This window comes from Chenopodium album, chromosome 25, assembly GCF_948465745.1.
Source record: "Chenopodium album chromosome 25, dcCheAlbu1.1, whole genome shotgun sequence".
Lineage (NCBI taxonomy): Eukaryota > Viridiplantae > Streptophyta > Magnoliopsida > Caryophyllales > Amaranthaceae > Chenopodium > Chenopodium album.
In genome coordinates, this window is record NC_137858.1 from 11,619,030 (window position 1) to 11,639,237 (window position 20,208).

General features: G+C 34.8%; 2 protein-coding genes across 2 annotated transcripts; both read left to right on the forward strand.

Moving 5' to 3' along the window:
- Positions 1-3,462: 3,462 nt before the first annotated feature.
- LOC145613400 (UDP-sugar pyrophosphorylase-like) lies at positions 3,463-16,519 on the forward strand. Its single transcript, XM_081668499.1, has 17 exons — positions 3,463-3,645; positions 3,755-3,859; positions 5,976-6,092; positions 7,330-7,470; positions 7,904-8,003; positions 9,911-10,038; positions 10,114-10,185; positions 10,284-10,348; positions 10,579-10,639; positions 11,587-11,704; positions 13,275-13,399; positions 13,684-13,760; positions 13,976-14,081; positions 14,172-14,231; positions 15,037-15,117; positions 15,648-15,887; positions 16,108-16,519. The coding sequence occupies exons 1-17, from the start codon at positions 3,547-3,549 to the stop codon at positions 16,273-16,275; spliced, it is 1,863 nt and encodes a 620-aa protein (XP_081524625.1). The 5' UTR covers positions 3,463-3,546; the 3' UTR covers positions 16,276-16,519.
- A 509-nt stretch (positions 16,520-17,028) lies between these two features.
- Positions 17,029-19,298, forward strand: LOC145614628 (protein TRANSPORT INHIBITOR RESPONSE 1-like). The gene has a single exon (XM_081669690.1). It carries the CDS (start codon positions 17,278-17,280, stop codon positions 19,009-19,011), a length of 1,734 nt encoding a protein of 577 aa, XP_081525816.1. The 5' UTR covers positions 17,029-17,277; the 3' UTR covers positions 19,012-19,298.
- Positions 19,299-20,208: the final 910 nt, after the last annotated feature.

Here is a 20,208-nt window from a genome sequence, read left to right on the forward strand (position 1 = left end):
AAATGAGTAACGACAGAAACTTGACATTGTTTCCCCCTTCAACTTGACCTACTAACAACATTTAATTTAAAATACTTTCCAATCCATACAATGTACTTAGATAGTTAGGTTGTGTAATATTTATTGATCTGATCATCCTTACAACACCACACAAGACATGCATATTGCATTGGACCATTATTAATAACTTTTTTTTTTTTTTTGAAGCCACCATTATTAATAACTTTAACCTTGTTACTTCGTATTTATTTATTATCAGTCTTCTTTGGTTACTCAATAATCTACTAGTAGGATGATATATAATTAAAGATTGTTGAAAAGACGAAAAGTTGCAAATATGATACAAGAATCTTATTATTGAGTTTTGATATTTATTCAATGGTAAAAATTGAAAATATATAATTTTTAATGTGTGTAGTAAAAGTTCTCTTTGTGTGAGTTTTAACAAGTTTTGTAAGTGTTACAAATATTAGATGCGACCGTGTTTTAATAAAGTGTATTGGTATACTTCCTTTTTTTGGTGTATATATATATGTTTCAAGGAACAATTCTAGCACAAGCAACTCTACTTAAATCCTTCAATAAAACAACTTGAAAATCCCTCTGGACCGCTTCAAAAATCACCTCTTCTGAGTTAAGTGGACTCCAAAGTTAGCTTACTAATCTACCGCTTGATTAGCTTCTCTGTACGTAGCAGTGATGAATCCTCATCCTATCCTTGCCTCAGGATAGCTAGCTTTACACTTGCGCACAATGTGAATATAGGGGGAGTTAGCACAACATTGCTCCACTAACATCTTTACAACAACTTCCGAATCAATGAATACTATAATTTAATATTATATTTTTCTCCTTTTATGGTCCCCACCCAAACCCACTACTAATTTTTATTATTTCTTTTATCTCACATTCATTATTGTTCAGTAAACTATTAACAAACTATCTTCTTTTTTTTTTTTTTTTTTTTTTTTTTTTTTTTTTTAAGATTTTAAATTATTCCAACTACCTCACTTACCAATGTGTAACACTTATTAAAACACGAAAGGATTACCAAAGATAATAACCAATACACGAATACTTAAAGCACCTATGCACACCAATGACCAATTGCCTATCACATGCAACGTACTTAGTCTACTTACCTCCTTTTTTTTGTAATTGACACATATTTTTTTTAGGAAGTTTATTTTAGTTGACACTTTTACTTTTTGGGTAAGTTTTATACCTTGTATTTACAAGTGTACCTCACTTGCTTTATCATTCTATGATTCTATTTCATTGTCTCTTATCTTCTTAATATATGTGCCTAAATTAAAAGTATCGGATCAACTAAATAGAAATGAAGGAAGCATGCTGTTACACCCGACCCTTCCATCAGCAATTATCCTCATGATCTTACTTGTAACATTTGAACTAAAACTGTAACATAATTAACTAGTACACTATACAACCACTTTCCACGTGTTTTTAATCTTTTTTTTTTAAAAAAAAAAAAAAAAAAAATCCACCAAAGTTGATTGTCATTAATTTACTCCGATCCATAACAAGTAAGGGTCATGGCGCCCTCATGGGTCCATGAATTTGGCTATAAGTTTCGGTCACGACAATTTGACAAAGATGCAACAAGATTAGGCACCAAAGTCAAGATAATGAAACTATAATTAGTCCCAGTAATTGACATTTAGGCTATTCGTATTGATGGTTAACCTTACATATGCAAGTTTAAGAGAAAATTAATAAATATATTTTTTTTAATTTACGATAAGGAGAAGGGCCCTATCAAGCTGGAATATTTTGCAGGTTCAAACCTACCCGAGTTGACAAGCTAGACATTTTAGGAATATGGGGTGGGTGGGGTGGGGGGCAAATTAATATGGACTACATAATTTTAGAGGTTGATGGATAGAATGATACGGAGTACTTGATGAAGGATGTTAAATTATTGTTAATTTTCAATCTTTTCATTTGATATGCTTCTTAAGATATGGCTATTATGGTTATTATGGTAATTGATTCAAATGTAATTTTGTATAAGATTCCACTCTTCCAATGTCCACGTCAATTGAACTTTATATCTAAACACGTATTTATCTTTATATTTTGTTTGGAGTTTAACATACATTAAACCCTCTTCAATGGTGAGACTCAAGTGAGTATTTTTAAGAGAGAGAGTGTATTTTTTGTAATGTATACCAATAAGTTGGTATCTAACTTTAAAAAAAAGTTGCTAATTTTAGATACTCAACTTTGAATCTCATTTGACAATAAGTGTGGGTCCTTGTCAATATTCTAATATATTTTGTAATTTATTTAAGTTTTACCTTTTTCAGAGAATCTCACCATTGGAAAATTAGACTTAACATGAGTTGCTAAACTGAGAAGTGGGTATGATCTCACCATTGGAGGTAAAAAACAACTCATTTTGTATTTCAATACTCAAAGCTGAGTCTCACCATTGGAGATGGTCATCGTCGAATGGATAATAGAAAGGAAAATTTGTTATTATTTAATCCCAACTTTGGGCCATTGACTTTAATTAATCCCAACTTTTGATTATTTTAAGCGGATTAGGTATAAAGATCGGATTATTTTAAGATATCTCAAGGTGGGATTATTTCCAACAATGTTTCCTTCATCTAAATACTATGTTTGCTAAATGTGTTTTTTTTATTTATAACTAAGATAAGGAGAGAGTTGTTATTGAACTAACACCTTTTACATGTCATCAACTAATACAACTTCATAAGTCGTACTCGTAGGGAAGGAGGAGGTAAAATAAGGGAATCTTCACCCTAAAAAGTCTCTGATTGAGATAAAATTTTGTGAAACTAAGTCATTTCACTTGTTGATACATACCTTAGTTTTTTTTTTTTTTTTTTTTTTTTTTTGAAGGATGATACATACCTTAGCTTGTTATTGTTATTCTTTCATATCTCACGTATAAATCAACATATAATCAAGCTAATAATAATTAAGTTGGTTAGAGCTTTGTTCTCGATTTCAGAAGATCATGTGATTGATTCTATCCCTTGCCCTTTGGCTCTATAAGTTCATAGAAAACAATTCAAATAACATAACTCACTTATATGGTTTCTTATAATCAGGATGGAAACACTAACCATTCGAACTAATTCTAACTCTCACAAGAACTTGTTTTATACATCCGGTGTCATTTACTCATCTAATCAAAAATATTTGATAATTTGCTCATTTATAGATAACAAGCCTTAAAATAGATAAGTAGTACTCATAATAAGATAGCTATCAAGCATATGATTTGATCTAGATAACTTAAAATCATTTATAAAAACTAATTTTAAAAATCATAGTACACCCAATTTATTTAAAAGTTCGCACAATCGCACCCCGTATTATGATAACGAATGTGGGATTTTCTCGAAGATGAAGTCTTAAATTGATTTAGAATTAATGAATTATAAAGCTAGTTAGAGAGCACCTTTTTATTCTACCTAATTCGAATATTCTAAACCCAGATAATTTTATCAGATATCTCTTCCCTTTCTCCGATCCCTGAATTGCTCTCCAATGGCTGATTCAGCCGCCGATCAACTCTCAACCCTCGACATTTCCGAATTGAATTGTCCTAATCTCCAGAAAAACCTTCAAATTCTTTCTCCTAATCATGTGCGTATCAATTTGATCTCAATTATCATCATTTTTTTTTTAATTTTGAAGTTTTGATTTGTGTAATTTTGGTGATGAATTTGTAGCATTTTGTTTGAATTGTATTCAGGTTGAATTGGCGAAAGTTTTGATTGAGAATGGACAGAGTCATTTGTTTGATGATTGGTCTGAACCTGGTGTTGATGATGATGAGAAACGAGCCTTTTTTGATCAGGTTTAATTCGTTTGAATTTGATTTTTTTTTTTTTAATTTTTCCCTATGTTTTTCTTATATTTTGTTTTTGATGATTTGATACTTTCTTGTCTCACTTTAATCGGCCACATTTTTTGGGTTAGAGATCATATTTAAGGAATTCTCTGCAAATATCATAATTTTACTCGATTTTTTATACAATTGTTGTGAACAGGTATGAAAAGTTGAGTACTTTTTTTAAGGAAGAAAAGTTGAGTACTTTTTCTTAGGAAGTGATGCATTTGTTTTGGAACGATGTATCTTGTATAAATTCCCCTAAAAAGTGGAATTTCAAAACTGCTTTACTGCAAATGCTACATTGAGCTCGAAATTCATTTTTAGCAATTAATACGGAGTAACTATAATTTTGTTATATTTATCAATTTATGTAATTTAGATGATTACATGAAATTTTGTTCCTCTAGATTATTTTACATAAAACAAGTTTATACTAACTGTATTTATCATTCTGATGATTCCCTTTCAAGCATATCTACTTGTAACAATGTCCGCCCTTGATGCGTGGGCTTTCTAGTTGTTACACCTCATGTCATACTATACCATATGGAACCATAACCGATGCCTTCAGTGAGATTGACCCAAGACATGGAAGGGGGGGGGGGGGGGCTTGGATTCTTGGAAGAGGTTACTGTTTGTAGACCTGTGGTTGAAAAGGGTTTGGCTAGCTTGCTACTTCATAGCAACTAAAGTGGAGAATACTTTATGTGGGCGTGCTTGTTTGGTCCATTATAAACCAAAATTATAAAAAAAAGTTCTCTACTCAATACTCTTTCGTCTTTCCTAGCTGACCAGCTGTCGTGCTATTTCCTGTTGCCATGCAAAGGAACAGGTTGAGGTTGGGAACTGGTTCTCTAGTGTTGGACGATCTTTAACTTACCAAACTCAGATGATAGAGTTCTCTAATCTTAGGGTTCACTTTAGGCTAATCATTATAAAAAAGTTATCACATTATAATTAAAATCTGAACTTTGGTCCTAATTTCACTAGGGGTAAGCTTTACCTTTGTCACCGTTCTGCAGATGATTAATTGAAGCTCTTAACTGCTTCCTGCAGCTGACTTCCAATATTATTTTAGTTACCTTCTAGTTTATTCTAAATTATTAGAATATTATAGCTAGGCCTATTTCACTTACAGTTCACGGTCAGACTCCTTCATACTCCAAATCGGTTAATCTGAAATTGATAGCAATTGTCAACATGCCGCAGCTGCTGTTTACAAACTTTATGATGACTGCATAAGTTCTAAACAAAAACCACTAATCTTGGTTTATATAAACTAGACCAATGTAGATTTGAGAAACAATCAAAATGTTCTTCTCTTGTTGTTACCACTGCTTCTAGCCTGCTACTGTTTGTATCAGTCCTAAGCTGTTACTTCCTAACTTGTAGTCTAAGATTTTTTATTTTTATTTTTTGTAGCATTAGTAATGAAAACATACTAAAAAGATTTAACCTTCTATGGCTTCTTGAGTTGCTTCCACATTGATGCATGTAGTTTCCTAGGGTATATGAGTTTGATGGCATGCTCAATCCCTCCCTTCCTTCTCCTGGCAAGCTTTATATATGGAGACAATTCCTTGGCGAGAACATTTGCAACTGATATTTTTATTGTTATATTTATTTTTTAAAAAAAAATTACAAACTTGACCTGTTACCTGGACTTGGATACTCATGTCTGAGTTTGACACATGTACATTCTAATATTTTGACTCTTAAAGTATTTCAATGGTTTTGGTCTAAAATGAAGTTTCTAAGTGGACCTTTGGTGTAGTATTGAGGATCCAACAGGGATTTTTGAAGTGAAATGAACCATTAAGTATCATAGAACTAGAATATAATGGTGGAGTGTATTTATTGCTTTCTCTGTCTCTCTCATCTTTTTTAAAAAAAATTATATATTATCTTTGCATAATGTGCTTGATAGGGGCTTTATTTTATTCAAAAGTTGATTTTTTATGAAACATGTTTATGAAGAAGATGACTGTGGTGCTTTATGTTGCAGATACAGCTTTTTATGTAGTGCTGTCTTCTTTGTTATCGTTTGTAACCTCTAAATGTTACTAGCTGTTTTTTCCAGGTTGGTCGCCTTAATGCCAGTTATCCTGGTGGTCTGGTGCAATATATAAAAAATGCTAGAGAACTTCTGGCAGATTCAAAGGCTGGAAAGAATCCCTTTGATGGTTTTACACCTTCTGTAAGTCTTGAGTTTCATACTGACTGTTGATTTAAGCAAACTCTCTGATTCCCCACTGGTAAATGTAACTTGCTCCTAATATTTTTCCTGTCCATGCTATCATTGCGTACTTGTTTTAGTCTTTGAGTTTCGGTTTCCTCAACGTATGTCCTTCCTTAATGTGTAGACTACACTTGTGAGTCTCATGTCTATCACTCTCCCAGCCAGTAAATCAAGCTATTTTTGCCTAGTTCAGGGTGTTGCCTGGCTTCCTGCTAGATCTGTGCACCTAGTTCAAAATTGATTATGAATTTGGTAGATGATGTCCGAATTCCAGAATCCAGACATTCCCATAAGGCCATTAATAAAAGCTACCTGAAATCTTTCAGTGGCTGAACATTATAGTGACCAGAAGTTTCAATCAGGGCTTCTATGTGTAATTTAGAGAAAGAATAAGAAATTAACTACGAAGTTAAAAAAAAATTCACCATCAGATCTTGATTATCTGAAGATAAATTGCTGGAGTAGATCTGAAGAATAAGCAATTAAGAGTACAAAATGAGAGTGAAAGAGTCACTGAGCAGAGACCATAGTGTATCAGGAGTTGGGTTTAAATAATAATCATATGTATGTATATATCAATTGGTAAAAACTAAAAAGGAAGTCAAAGAAGGGGGATTGCTGAGTAGCCATAGTGAGATGCATGAATTTGTCTCAAGTGCAAAGATGTAGCCATTAAAGCAACTGTGCTCGTGAAATACAATATTTTCAGTCTAATTTAGGTACTACAAAATTACACAATGTCACTGAAGAATCATATGAAGGGAAAAGATGAAGACTAATTTGAAAAGGCGAAGGACTCATCTGCTTTATATATTTTTCTTTTCTTTTCTGGGTTGCTACTTTCTAGATTATAGCTGTACTACCTCATAGAATTGAACTTGATACTTTGTAGTTTATACAGTCCAACATGCATCTGTTTACTATGAAAATTTGATGTGCCAAGAAGGGACATTCGACGTTTTTTGTTTTTATTGGATTAGAAATATGTAGAGTTGCCGTGTGTGGCTTGTTGGTGGAAACAGCTGATTAATATTTTGATAAGTTTATCAAAACTGGATTAATCTGTATCTGTTTGTTACTTTTTCCATTTTAGAGAACTGTGTATCCTCTTTTACTTGTTCTCCTTTTTCTGAGCTGTTAATACTACGTATAATCCTTTTTTCTTAACATTTTTTTTTTGATAATTTTCATATAGGTTCCAACAGGTGAAAATCTGACTTTTGCTGACGAGAACTTCATCAAATATGAAGAGGCTGGCGTCAAGGAAGCAAAAAACGCTGCATTTGTTCTTGTTGCTGGGGGACTTGGAGAACGTCTTGGATACAACGGAATCAAGGTGATAAATCTTCTGCATGTTTCAACTCCCCCTGCCCCCTCTCTAAGGAAATATGATAAGCAAGCAAGTGTGGGAGCAAACTATCTTTAGCTTCCATCTGGTAATAATTAAGTAATTACTGTCAAACGCTGCCGTATTTATTGCGGTTCTAAAAGAGTTTGCTTCAGAATTTTCTTCCGCAACCTATATAATGGTGATTGCATTTGGAAGACACCAATCACCCTCTTTCACCATTTCCTCATATGTATTTATATTTCCTTTTACCAATTTCATTACATCTCCAACAACAAATTTTTTGTTTGGTGCATGAATTTTTTGGACATTTTCTTTTGCTATTGTTGTTGGAAAGCAAATTTGTTGCATAGATGTGTTCTTTTGTAACTTCTGACAGTCACATTAATTTAGAGTCTTGCTCTCTGTGAAAATCTTGCAGGTTGCTCTTCCTTCTGAAACCTCCACTGGAACATGCTTCTTACAACTGTACATAGAGTCTATTCTTGCTCTTCAAGAAGCTAGTTGCAAACTATCTGAAGGTTGGTGCTGAAAAATACTCTCTATTGTAAATATAAATTCTGTTTCTAGTCTTTTGCAGGCAGAGTTATATATTTTGTAAAAGTCGATTTCCATGTTTTTGACAGTGATAGCCCATTTGTTTCTCTTGCATGCCTGATGACCCTTTCTAGCTCTAGGTTTTCTGAGAGATCCTCTTTTAAATCTCTGAACATTATCATATTAATCTTGATAATGCAAGTTGGGAAGTGAAAAATGCGCTTTGGTATCTAGATGGAGATAAACACTTAGCTCCAAAATTAACTGCTTCAGGTTGTGTATATTATTAATTTGTGCATGGGCTAAATAGGAGCTGACGTCTCTTCCAATGTGAGATGGTTTTAATCCTTTAGTTCTTCATTCTGCTAGTCTGTTGTTGTTGTAGCACTTCTAATTATCACATTGAAATAGGAACTTTCAGAGTGAACCTAGCGAGCCATTATTCCAATGTTAGGATCTGGATTTATCAGAGGGTCAGGCAATATCTTTTGGCATTATGCTTTTGTAATATCCTTCTTGAGCTAAGAGGATGATATTAATTAATTGAAAGAAACTTTAGAGTGTTGCCTTGAATAGGTTGAGTAATGGGCTTTAGCTCTTTTCATTGATGATCCCGCTTTATATCCATCCCACACAAAGCTGCTAGTTTTTTTTTATTTTCTTTGCTTCTGAAAGAGATACTACCAAACTGCTAGACAGGCTGACAAGGGAGTAGATTAGCAGACTTTGTTTCACTTGTACTGTGAACAGACATCTCTCACCTTGAATTTGTGAAGCTATTGTTTAGATCTCAGACTCTACAAAATCTGAGTTTCTGAGTGCCAAAACAAATGTAAAGCCAAGTATACATCAGTAACAATTTTAATAGGCATAGTAGCAAATGTTATCTCACCCTGAATTTCACAAATGTACCTTACTGTCTTACACTTGTCCATCTTCCATATTGAAGAGGCTATTCATCATTTATATTTTCTTGTGAGTCTGTCTATGACAACCTAATTAGTTAATTACTTCCTCCTGACCATGTTTCATTGCCACTATATGTATTCATTTCAAAATCTAAACTTCTGCCTCAATGGAAGCATACTTGGACAGCTTCTTCACAAGATCACTAATTACACTTGCACTTTCTGATGCCAGCTAGATTTTCAATAAGAAGTGTGTCCAATCTCAAAAGGCCATGATGAAAATAAATCATAATTTCCTTTCAGAAAACAATGACCATATCACTGCTCAGTGATTTGTTGAGCAAAGGAATCTATGATGGGTTGTACTGTTGTACAGTACTACAGTTTGTCTGGTTCTTAGATGAAGTATCTGGGATTTAGGTAGAAAAGGGAAATGAAATGTATGGTGGCAACGACAATGCTTTTGTTCAATTTGTTAGAAATCATGAAAGAAGTTTCGAGTTTCAAGACTTCCAACATACTGAGAAGGTGGAACCAGTCAACCAGATATGTGAACAAAACAATTTTTAAGGTCTCCTAGTCATCTAGTGCCGTTGAAGGTTTTTTTGTTTTTATCTCATTTGTGTAGCTGATACAAGTTAAGACTAGAAGGTTTCCCACCCTTAGTCGTTCTTGTCTGAGTGGGGTTGTCTTGTCCTCTTACATTGTAATGCTCCTGATTTATCCCACTGCTGAGATGTTACTTGCCTAAGAGGACAATGAGAAATTCAGACTATACTGTATAAAGATTATGGACTACGAAGTTGATAAGAAGAATGAGCTAGTCTGAGATATAAGTAGTGACAAATGGGCTAATATCTGTTTAGAAGCATTTGTATTTTATTTATGTACGACTAATGTCTTGTGGCCAAGAGAAACAATTTGTTCTGTTATAATTTTGTATTCTTCCTAGTTAATATTGAAAGGTTTCCTTAAATTTGTAGGTGAACCTCAAAAGGAGATTCCTTTTGCTATTATGACTTCTGATGACACTCATGCACGTACACTGAAGCTGTTGGAGTCTAATGCTTATTTTGGAATGACACCATCACAAGTCACACTTATCAAGCAGGTAATGCTAAACATTTTTGGGTTTGAATTATTTGAATATTGATTTTATAAGAAGCTCATATGGGAACTCTTTCAGGAAAAAGTTGCTTGTTTGGCTGATAATGATGCCAGGCTTGCTGTGGACCCACAAAATAAGTACAGAGTTCAGGTGCTAAATATATTTTCACATATAGGAATCAATTGTATATAAGCATAAGTTATGTAACCTCTCCTGGACTAAGTTTTTCTTGCTGCTGGTTGTCGCAGACAAAACCTCATGGCCATGGTGATGTACATTCACTTTTGTATTCAAGTGGCCTTCTAAAAAAATGGTATGTATTCCTCTTATTGTGGGGTTCATACATTTTTTAATTTTTGCACTACCAATTAGAGATTCTATAAATATCTTGTTATATCAATTGCTTTATTTACAAACTTATTTCCTTTCCCTAAGGCATTTAATATTTGTGTTATTTTAAGAACCTACTCGCAATTAATTCTGGTTTGTTAACTTGAGAAAGCCTGAATTCTGTTTTTTGTTTTTGGAATGCCTTGTAATTAGGCATGATGCTGGTGTAAAATGGGTTTTGTTCTTCCAAGATACAAATGGACTTCTCTTCAAGGTTAGATTAGCTCATTGGTCCCTCCCCCATTGTTCTTTGGTCTGACCGGAAGCAGTGTTTCTCAAATTGATATAGGTGCTTGATTGTGTATTGTAAAATTGATTGCACTGGGACTTAGTCTGTAGTGACTATACAGGTACAGGGACAATTTCTAGCGTCTCTATCCTACTCCAATTGCCAATTCCCTAAAGGAAATTGGTATGCATCACTGGAATAATTGCTAATTTGGTTTGTTGACGGATTGTACTTTAAGACCTTTCAAATATCAATTGTAGATTCCTGCTCAATGACAACCTAACTAGTGCATGAATAAAGATAAAATGATAAAAATTGGGGAAAACAATTATAACTGTTATTTCCTTGTATATTGATCTTTATATTTCTTGAATACTGACAAGCATTTGGGACATTGGGAGTATAATGTGATATTAATATGATGATATATGGTGTTTTCACATTGTCGGCATATTTAGGATAGGTTCCTGTTGTGAATTTAGGTCTCTGTTTAAAATTGGTGAATCTTATGCAGTGTAGTTGTTTCTGGACTTTCACTATATGCAATATTTTATTTGTCTTCTAAATTAAAGATAACGGAGTTTGTGCTTTAAGAGATACTTCTAACTGAGTCTTGGTTTGTTCGTGATTTAGTTGTTTCTTGGTCATGTTTCCAGCCCTAGTGGCCTTCTATTTTCCATATTAAATGCTCATTACTTCAAATTCTCATTTTCCTGACAAAAATTTATTCGGTATGATCCTGAGTCACTTCTAAATCCCAACGGCATTGAACCCTGACCTTATGTGTATATCTATAGTTCGCACCCTTGCATCAACATAAGTGTGAAGTCTGTGAACTGCTAATGAAGAGCCAGTAAAAACATTGGTTGACATGTTTTTTCACTTCCTTTTTTGTCAGCTCATTCTTTTTCTTTATAATTTTGTTATTTTAGGCAATTCCAGCATCATTGGGAGTCAGTGCCATTAGACAGTACCAGGTTAATTCTCTTGCAGTTCCGCGAAAAGCAAAAGAAGCTATTGGAGGCATTGCTAAGCTTACACATGCTGATGGTATTTAATTAACTTATTGGATTAGATTTAACATATGTATCACAACCTCATTCCATTCATCTTATAGTAATCTGGTGCATAAGTTTTAACTCCTACAATTTAAAACTCTTCTTAAATACTACATCCTGTATTAATTTGCACACTTGAATTTGGCACGGAGCTTATGCAGTGTGGTTGCATAGAGATGAAGCAAGTAAAAGTGCACTTGAAAAGACCTTTGTGCAATTAATTTAGGGCAGTCAAAGAAAGCAAGTGTGCAAACTAATATGGGATATTGGGATGCAGTAATATTAATAGGTGTTACAAGTGATGGGTGACCAGTGTACATGCTTATCTTTCCCTATTGACTAACCATTGAATTCATATTGAATGGGATGTTGAAAGAGAAAATTTTATCTTTCTTCTTTGGAAAACTTGCGAAGAATGACACGACCTTTCATAGGTCTTCCAAAAATTAAACGACCTTTGGATTATCACAAAATAACACGACCACAACCTTTGACACATATCTTCCAAAAATAGAACGAAAAACCGGTAACTTGTTTTACCGGTTACATTTGACACGTGTCTTGTTGTCATTTGTTAAATTTTTTTTTTTTAAATTTTCATATTTTATTATTATTTTTTTTACAAGAATAAAAACCTGAAATTTTGAAAAAAAGGAAAATAAAAAAACCAAACACCACCCTCTTCCCGTGAACCTCCTCTACCTCCACATCTACCACGAACTCCACAGCCAGCCACACCAGAAACAACCCCTCTCCCCAGCACCACCCTCAAAACTCCCTTCCCTTCCACCCCCATACTTGAAACAAACCCACAAATCCCCACCCATCACCTTTGAATCTGTTGCGAAACCACCACCCTCCGTCCCTATCAACAAAACTGCGCGCCGATCCACCCTCGAAACTCAATCAAACCCTAACCTATGGGAAAAGAGAAAGCTTGCGTGAAGGAAAAGGGGTGCCAGCATAAAAAATGTGGTAGGGATTGGGGACGAAATCGGGAACTGGAAGGATGTGGGGTCGGAATCGGGGACAGGGATGGGAAGGAAAGGACGCCGAGAAAGGGGTCGGGGGGAGGTCTAGTTTTTAAGGTTTTTTAAGAACATAATAAAGTCTTGGCAAATTTTTCTTCTTCTTTTTGGTCAAGAAAATAGCATCTATTGATGCCAAAAGTGACTTGATAAGTACTCTTTCCATTCCCACTAAAGCATGGATAGTGTCACATTGTCAGATCTTTGGGTTCAACAATCTTTGATTGTGTTCTCCTTTGGTTTTGTTGTGCTTGAAGCTGAATAGTATTTATTTATAAGACAATGACTTTATTATGTTCTAATATTGCTCATGTATTTTCCGTGCTTTTCATGATTAATGCTCCATGGCGATGCCAAGGCTAGTGCCATTGTGTTACAATAAAGATATTGGTCATTCACTACAAGTGTATTGTGGTATTGGCATGTATTCTATAGTAAGGATTAAATCACATATATGTGATCAATGCACTTGAAGATGCAGTAATCAGTATGTTCCTATGTTACAATTTGTTGACTGTGTAAGGTGAACTTCAGGGAGGACAATGGTGATCAACGTTGAGTACAATCAACTTGACCCTCTGCTTCGAGCAACTATCAATCCTGAAGGAGATGTCAACTCTGAGAATGGGTTTTCACCTTTTCCCGGAAATATTAATCAGGTAAAGTCTGAACTGAATTGCTTTTCTATCCTCATGCCTCCTCCCAAAGTTTTCTGCCTCTTCCTGCGTTTGGCTAAGGCGTATGTGCATATACTGAATGTATTTAGATACATAGCATGGTGGTTAAATGGTATTCTATGCTGGTGGTAGAGATTTATTTACTTGCTCAGAGGAAAGGAGGGGGGGTGGGGGTGGGTGGATATGTTGTGTGCCTACATGTATTGGTTGCTTTGCTTTGCTTATCTAATAATTTTGACCAATGAGGTTGTGACATTACTCTGCAGCTAATATTGGAACTTGAATCATACATTGAGGAACTTCAGAAGACAGGAGGTGCCATCAAAGAATTTGTAAACCCAAAGTAATCTTCTGTTTTCTGAAATTTGCTAATATATTTGTCATTCAATTCAATTCCAGACTATCACACATCTCTCTGCTGTTTGTTTATTTCACTAAAATTTGTTTGCCCATGAAATCAAAGTTCAATTATACTCTCACTTTTCTTGTTACTACACTGTTCTGTTTCCAGTTAATATTATGGTGAGGTTTTAATCGCCAAAATCTATCCTTGTGTAGGTATAAGGATGCTACAAAAACTTCCTTCAAGTCTTCTACGAGATTGGAGTGCATGATGCAAGATTACCCTAAGACTTTGCCTCCAACTGCAAGGGTTGGATTTACCGTAAGTTGCAGCCTTTCAATATGTAATAAGCATCCTTGTTATTGGGATTATCTTGACACAATTTTGCTTGTTTCATTTATTTTTGCTTAGGTGATGGATATATGGCTTGCTTATGCACCTGTGAAGAACAATCCAGAGGATGCCGCGAAGGTAAATTGTATTTACTTGTACATTTGAAGTGGTATTACCTGCTTCTACCTCCCTAAATAGATTTCGAATTGGAGATGTGAGCAAAAGAGAGTGGACAGAGCATGAAGTTTCTTAGTCCACGGTTTGCTTATGTGCTGGTGATTCAAAGTGGAAAAAAAAAAAAAAAGACATGTGAATCTAATTTAAGAAGAGACTCAGAGAGGGAAAAAAGTATGAGTAGAGTGAACATGGAAGTAAATATTAATGGATCCATGAAAACTTCATCCACAATTCCACATGGTCTGCATGATTGAATGCTTGATAGCTTTTCCAATATAAATATTAGGCCCTCTGATGATGAATTATGAAACCTCAATAGACATGGTCTGTGTGGTTTAATTCCGTATAGGCACTATTTTTTTTTAATTAATATTACAAATGTTGCGTCATCTTAAGTGAATGTCAGAATTTATGCAATAGGACTAAAATCTAAGTGGCCTACTACTTAATTAGACTTCTGCTACGTGTTTTTTTTTTACCTTTCCATTTGCATTTTGCACGGTCTTGTACAATTTGGCTATTGATATATCTAATATCATATTCATAATTTTTTTTAAAAGTTGATACTATCTTAAAACTACGTATCTAGATGAATCTATTCATATTTCCATGATAATTTTTTCTTAAATAAATTACAAACTACAGGCAATGCTTAAAGTTTGACCGAATAATAGTAAATGGGGAGATAAAAATAGAACTGAGAGAGTGTGTCAATTTGTTAATCTTGGTCACTGATCTGATTTTGATGGTTCTCTTATTGGTGAAGGTTCCAAAGGGTAATCCATACCATAGTGCAACTTCTGGTGAAATGGCTATCTACAGGGCACACAGCCTTATATTGAGAAAGGTATCTATTTTGTTGATCATGCTAATCGTTTGTACTCCCTCCGCATTCAATTATCTGGAATATTTGCCATAATTGGGTGCTACCTATTATCTGCAACAAATTTTTTTACTTCTATTTTTAGTAAAATTTATAGTGTAAAAAGACATCCTTACCCTTACTTTTTTGTTTTAAATTGGTTTAACTTATCTTAATTATACACAAAGGGGACCACCTTTGCTCTCCTTTTTCCCACTCAAATGTATCCACATGCAAAATTAAGTCACATGCACCACTTTCTCTCTCCTATTTCTTTTCTTTTTTCCAACTTAATTAAACACCCTAACTTGTCATTAAACTTCCCTAAAAGTTTTGCCTAGAAGTCCGTAAAAGTTGTCTTTGTTGCAGATAATTGAAATTGGAGGGAGTATTGTTTTTTTTTTCTTCACTTTTTTGTGTTTTACTTCGGTACCATCATGAGGGTGTGATATCTCACAAGTTATTTATGAAAACTCTGTTAGATCCGGCTTTTAATCAACTACTTTATTTGTTAGGCGGGTGTCCAAATCGGTGACCCAATAATGCATGTGTTTAATGGACAAGAAGTGGAGGTCTGGCCTCGCATTGTGTGGAAGCCAAAATGGGCACTTACATTTTCAGATGTAAAAAGAAAAATTAAAGAAAATTGCTCCATTTCACAGAAGTCTACCATGGTTCTCAAGGGCAAAAACATTTTCATTCAAGAACTTTCCTTAGACGGAGCTCTTGTTGTAGACTCAATTGATGATGCTGAGGTATGAACTTAATCATAATTCTTGGCAAAATGCATCGTTAGTCTATGTTACTCCTAAAACCCATTACAATGCGAGAACTCTTGTTTGGAATAAGTATGATTTAAGCAACCAAATCCACATGCACTCTAGATTAGAAGAATAAAGATAGGAAAACAAATTTCCAATTTGGTTCTCTTTGGTTATATTCTCACTTTTGGTCATTATTCTAATCTCTTCACAGGTGAAAGTGGAAGGTTCGGTGCAAAACTCGGGTTGGATCTTAGAAAATGTTGATTATAAGGACACTTCCATTCCTGAAGAAATTAGGATCAGAGGCTTTAAAATAAATAAGGTAGAGCAACTTGAAGGAAATTTCCATGAACCTGGAAAATACTCCTTGAAGCATTGATGGATTTTCTTTTACCAAATAAAGAGAAGATTTTAGTTTAGTGTGTGAGGTTTTTATAGCTTTCTTCAACTGTACATCAATTCATTCATTGTATGCCACCTTAAAAGTTGGTCAAAAGGCGGCTTAATTGGTCTTGTAGATGAATACTCAGCTTGTGGTTCATACGTTATAGTTCATTCATTATAGGTTTTTTCCAAGTACACATGCAAATATGACAATATATACTTCGTGCATTTTTTTTCAATTTCGTGGAATCATTCTTCTTTACACAATTACACTATATTTTTTGTCAAATGGCGTGCCTCATAAAATGACAACTACACCGAATTTCGTAAGTATTAGCATGACACACACAAGCTGAATACAACAAAAACATTGTTACTTAATACTTATATTTGCCCCTATTCCCTAATATTGAATTGTGAACTTTTCAATAAACTAAACCCAAGTTACCCAACTCGACCTAAACTCACATCCATCGATCATGAAATATGAATAGTGTATAAATAAAAGTGATGCATTTAAAAAAAAAAAACCGAGGAGTATTAGTTAACATAATCTAAACCCAACTTGACCCAAACCCCATCCATGGAGCCAAATTAAAAACCCTATAATAGATCACTACTCCTTACTTTCATTGTTTCCATAAACAATTGCAATTGGGTTTGTAGAATCACGAACAAGACCCACCACGTGTCCATAATTCATATCCTAGAAAAATGAAAAATACTGTGCGAGTACAACACACTACAATAGTGTAGTACAATTTTCGTCACACTCACACTTGCTCGGCTGCTTCTTCCCCTTCATTTCTTCATCTTCTTTCTGTACTACAGAATATGATCTTACTCAGATAAATTATGGTGAATTACCCAGATCTTCTTCAACTTTTCTTGATTTCATCTTACAAAACAATTCAAAACCCCAGATCAAATTCCAGGTAATTTAAGTTCTTCTCTTTAAAATCTCTAAGTATTGATTGAAATTTCATTAAAAGTAAAAATGCAAGATCGAAATATTGTTGATGTCCCAGAAGAAATCTGGGAGCAAATAATCTCACTGTTAGATCATGATTTATACTTAGAACCTTTATCCCTTGTTTCAAAATCCTTTCTTTCAATCACAAATCGTCTCAAACAAACCCTAATTGTCTCAAACCCCACTTCAAATTTCCTCCCAAAACTCTTTCATCGATTCCCAAATCTCAAAATTATCTCTCTTTCTCAATTTAATGGCGAACCCAGTTCGATTCTTCATTTAATTTCACTTTCCCACTTTCCACTTCAATCCCTTGATCTTTCTAATCACACTTATTTCCCTTGTAATGCGATTCAACAACTTCCCAGATCATCTCTTAGCTCTATAAAATCACTCGTGTTGCGTAATCTTTCGATTTTGAATGATTCCGATTTGGGGGTTATTTCGCAATATATTGATAATTTGGAAGAGTTGGATGTTAGTGATCCTAAGGATGATTATTGTGTTACTGGGGATGGGGATATGGATGTTTCTGGGGGTGGTTTAGGGATTACTGATGATGGCATTGATTTGATTGCTTCGAAGTTAACTAAGTTAAGGAAGGTTAATTTGTCTGGAAATTACTTTGTTTCGGATAAATCGGTTATCAGTCTTTCAGAGAAATGCTTGAATTTGGAGGAGATTATAGTTAAGAATTGCACTTTTGTTACTCAAGTTGGGATGGCATTTGCATTTCAAAATTGTAGGAATTTGAAATCTGTTGGTCTTTTAGGGATGGACTTGGGTGTTCCTGAGATTGCTCATTCGTTTGCGTGTGCTCAGAACTTGTCTGTGCTCGATTTTTCGTATATGGCTGTTTCGGATGGATTGCTGTTTTCCATTGTCAAAGCTTCCATTCCTTTGAGAAAGTTTACTTTGTACCATTGTAAGGAATTTACCTTTTCTGGGGTTTTGTCGCTCCTGCGTACTTATCACTCTCTTGAATATTTGGCGTTGGAAGGTGTTTACTGGATTACTGATCGAACCATCATTGACCTGTCGAAATTCCTTCGTAGGGCTACTACTGTTAAGCTTAATTTCTGCTCAAGGGTGACGAGTTCTGGCTTTTTTACCATGCTTAAGAATTGTCCGATGTTGGACATTCTGGAAATGGAGAAAACAGACATGGGAAAGCAAGAATTTGCTGTCAGTAATGCTACCAACCCACAGACTCGAGCTCTTATTTTGAGTTCCAACAAGACTTTGAGCAATGAATGTCTAGAAAAAATTGCATACTCCTGCCCAAGCCTAGAGCTACTAGATGTGAGTGATTGTCCTAGTATCACACGGAAAGGTATTGGTGAAATTTTGCGCAACTGCACTGGTTTGAAGCATTTACAGATGAATGGATGTGGAGCAATTAAAAGTCTCGGCATGGATGCAAAACTTCGTAAATTCGAAGTTATTCGAGCATCAGGGTCAGGGCTTAATGATGAAGGGTTGTTGATGATTGCAAAGAAGTGTCCTGCTCTCGTGCATTTGGATATCATGGGTTGCTCTGGTGTAACCTCCAAAGGAGTGAAAGAAGTGGTCTATCATTGTGGTAGGTTGAAGGAAATCAACTTGAATTGGTGTCGTGAAATGAGTCGTGACATTGTCGCTTGGATGGTTTTTTCAAGGCCTTCACTGAGGAAAATAGTGCCTCCATATGGATTTGTTCCAACTGACTATGAGAAGAGCTTATTCCTGCGCCATGGATGTCTGGTAGGTGAAGGCTAAGTGGGTAAGTCTGAAGATTTCTGTATGTTTTTTTTCTTAAATATAATATGCTGTCTATATTATCCGGGTTGCTGTACATAAGCATTACATCTATGAGTAATAGTTTTTAATTTGTGGAAGTATATACATGCCGTATGAAGGCTTGTAATTGCAAATTTTCTATTGGATGACAAGGTCTGTTGCTCAATCTTGTTTACTGATTACTTTGCTCAAGTAATTTGTGATGATTTTGAAAGAATGTTATGTAATGCCATCATGTCAATCCCAACTGTTTTTTTCAAGTCAAAGCTTTGTCAATGTGCAAGGTCTTTATGTGGCTCATTATATCAATCCCAACTGAATTTTTTAAGTCAAATTTTTTAGCTTATGATTTTCATTGGACTAGTTATGATAATTGACAAACCTGTTTTTGAATGTGCTTTAAATTACTACTGTAGAAATTGTAGTGGTTTTAAAGTCAAGGACCCTAAGAGAGCTCATAATACTATTCCAAGGTATATCAAAATTTCCTCCCTCCATCCCTCTGGAATCGCCCTATTTGATCCCTTTTTTTATGAGAGATGTGTCAAATGGGGCAGTTCTAGTGAGACGAAGGGAGTAATGCAGAGGGTTTATTGTTAGCCTATGCCTTGAAGAGCCTGCAGAAAACTATAGTTGATCATCTTTCACTCTCCATTTCAACATTACTTCTACATTGCATTGTGTTGGTCTTTCTGATTATCAAATCTGGATGAGTTTTTGCTAAGACTTACAGGAATATGCAAAGCCTAAACGACCTTTGCCCATCAAAGAGCTGAAACTTTATGGGGATTAACTGTAAAAATACTTTCAGCTCTTCAATTAGATGGGTTGATTTTTTTTACAAGGTCCAGCTATCAGCTATGTACTAGTTTGTATGGTTCTGACCTAAGTGGCCAGATTACTGGGGTATTTGTCTGTATAATTGACGAATATGGTAACTCCATATTGGAGAGGATTCCTGCAGTTAAGTTTCGAGACCATATGCTGCAATCAGAGGTTGCTGTCACTTCGGATGTGATCTGCTTTCAAGGAGGTCCAACCGATGAATATATATTTTGGGGACTCAAACTAGGAAGAATTCAGGCTGTTTATAAGTCTCGAATCAGGTTGGCCTTTTCAAACTTGTGTCATGAAATGATAATCTAGTCATTAGTTTAGTATAGTACAGAAGTAACT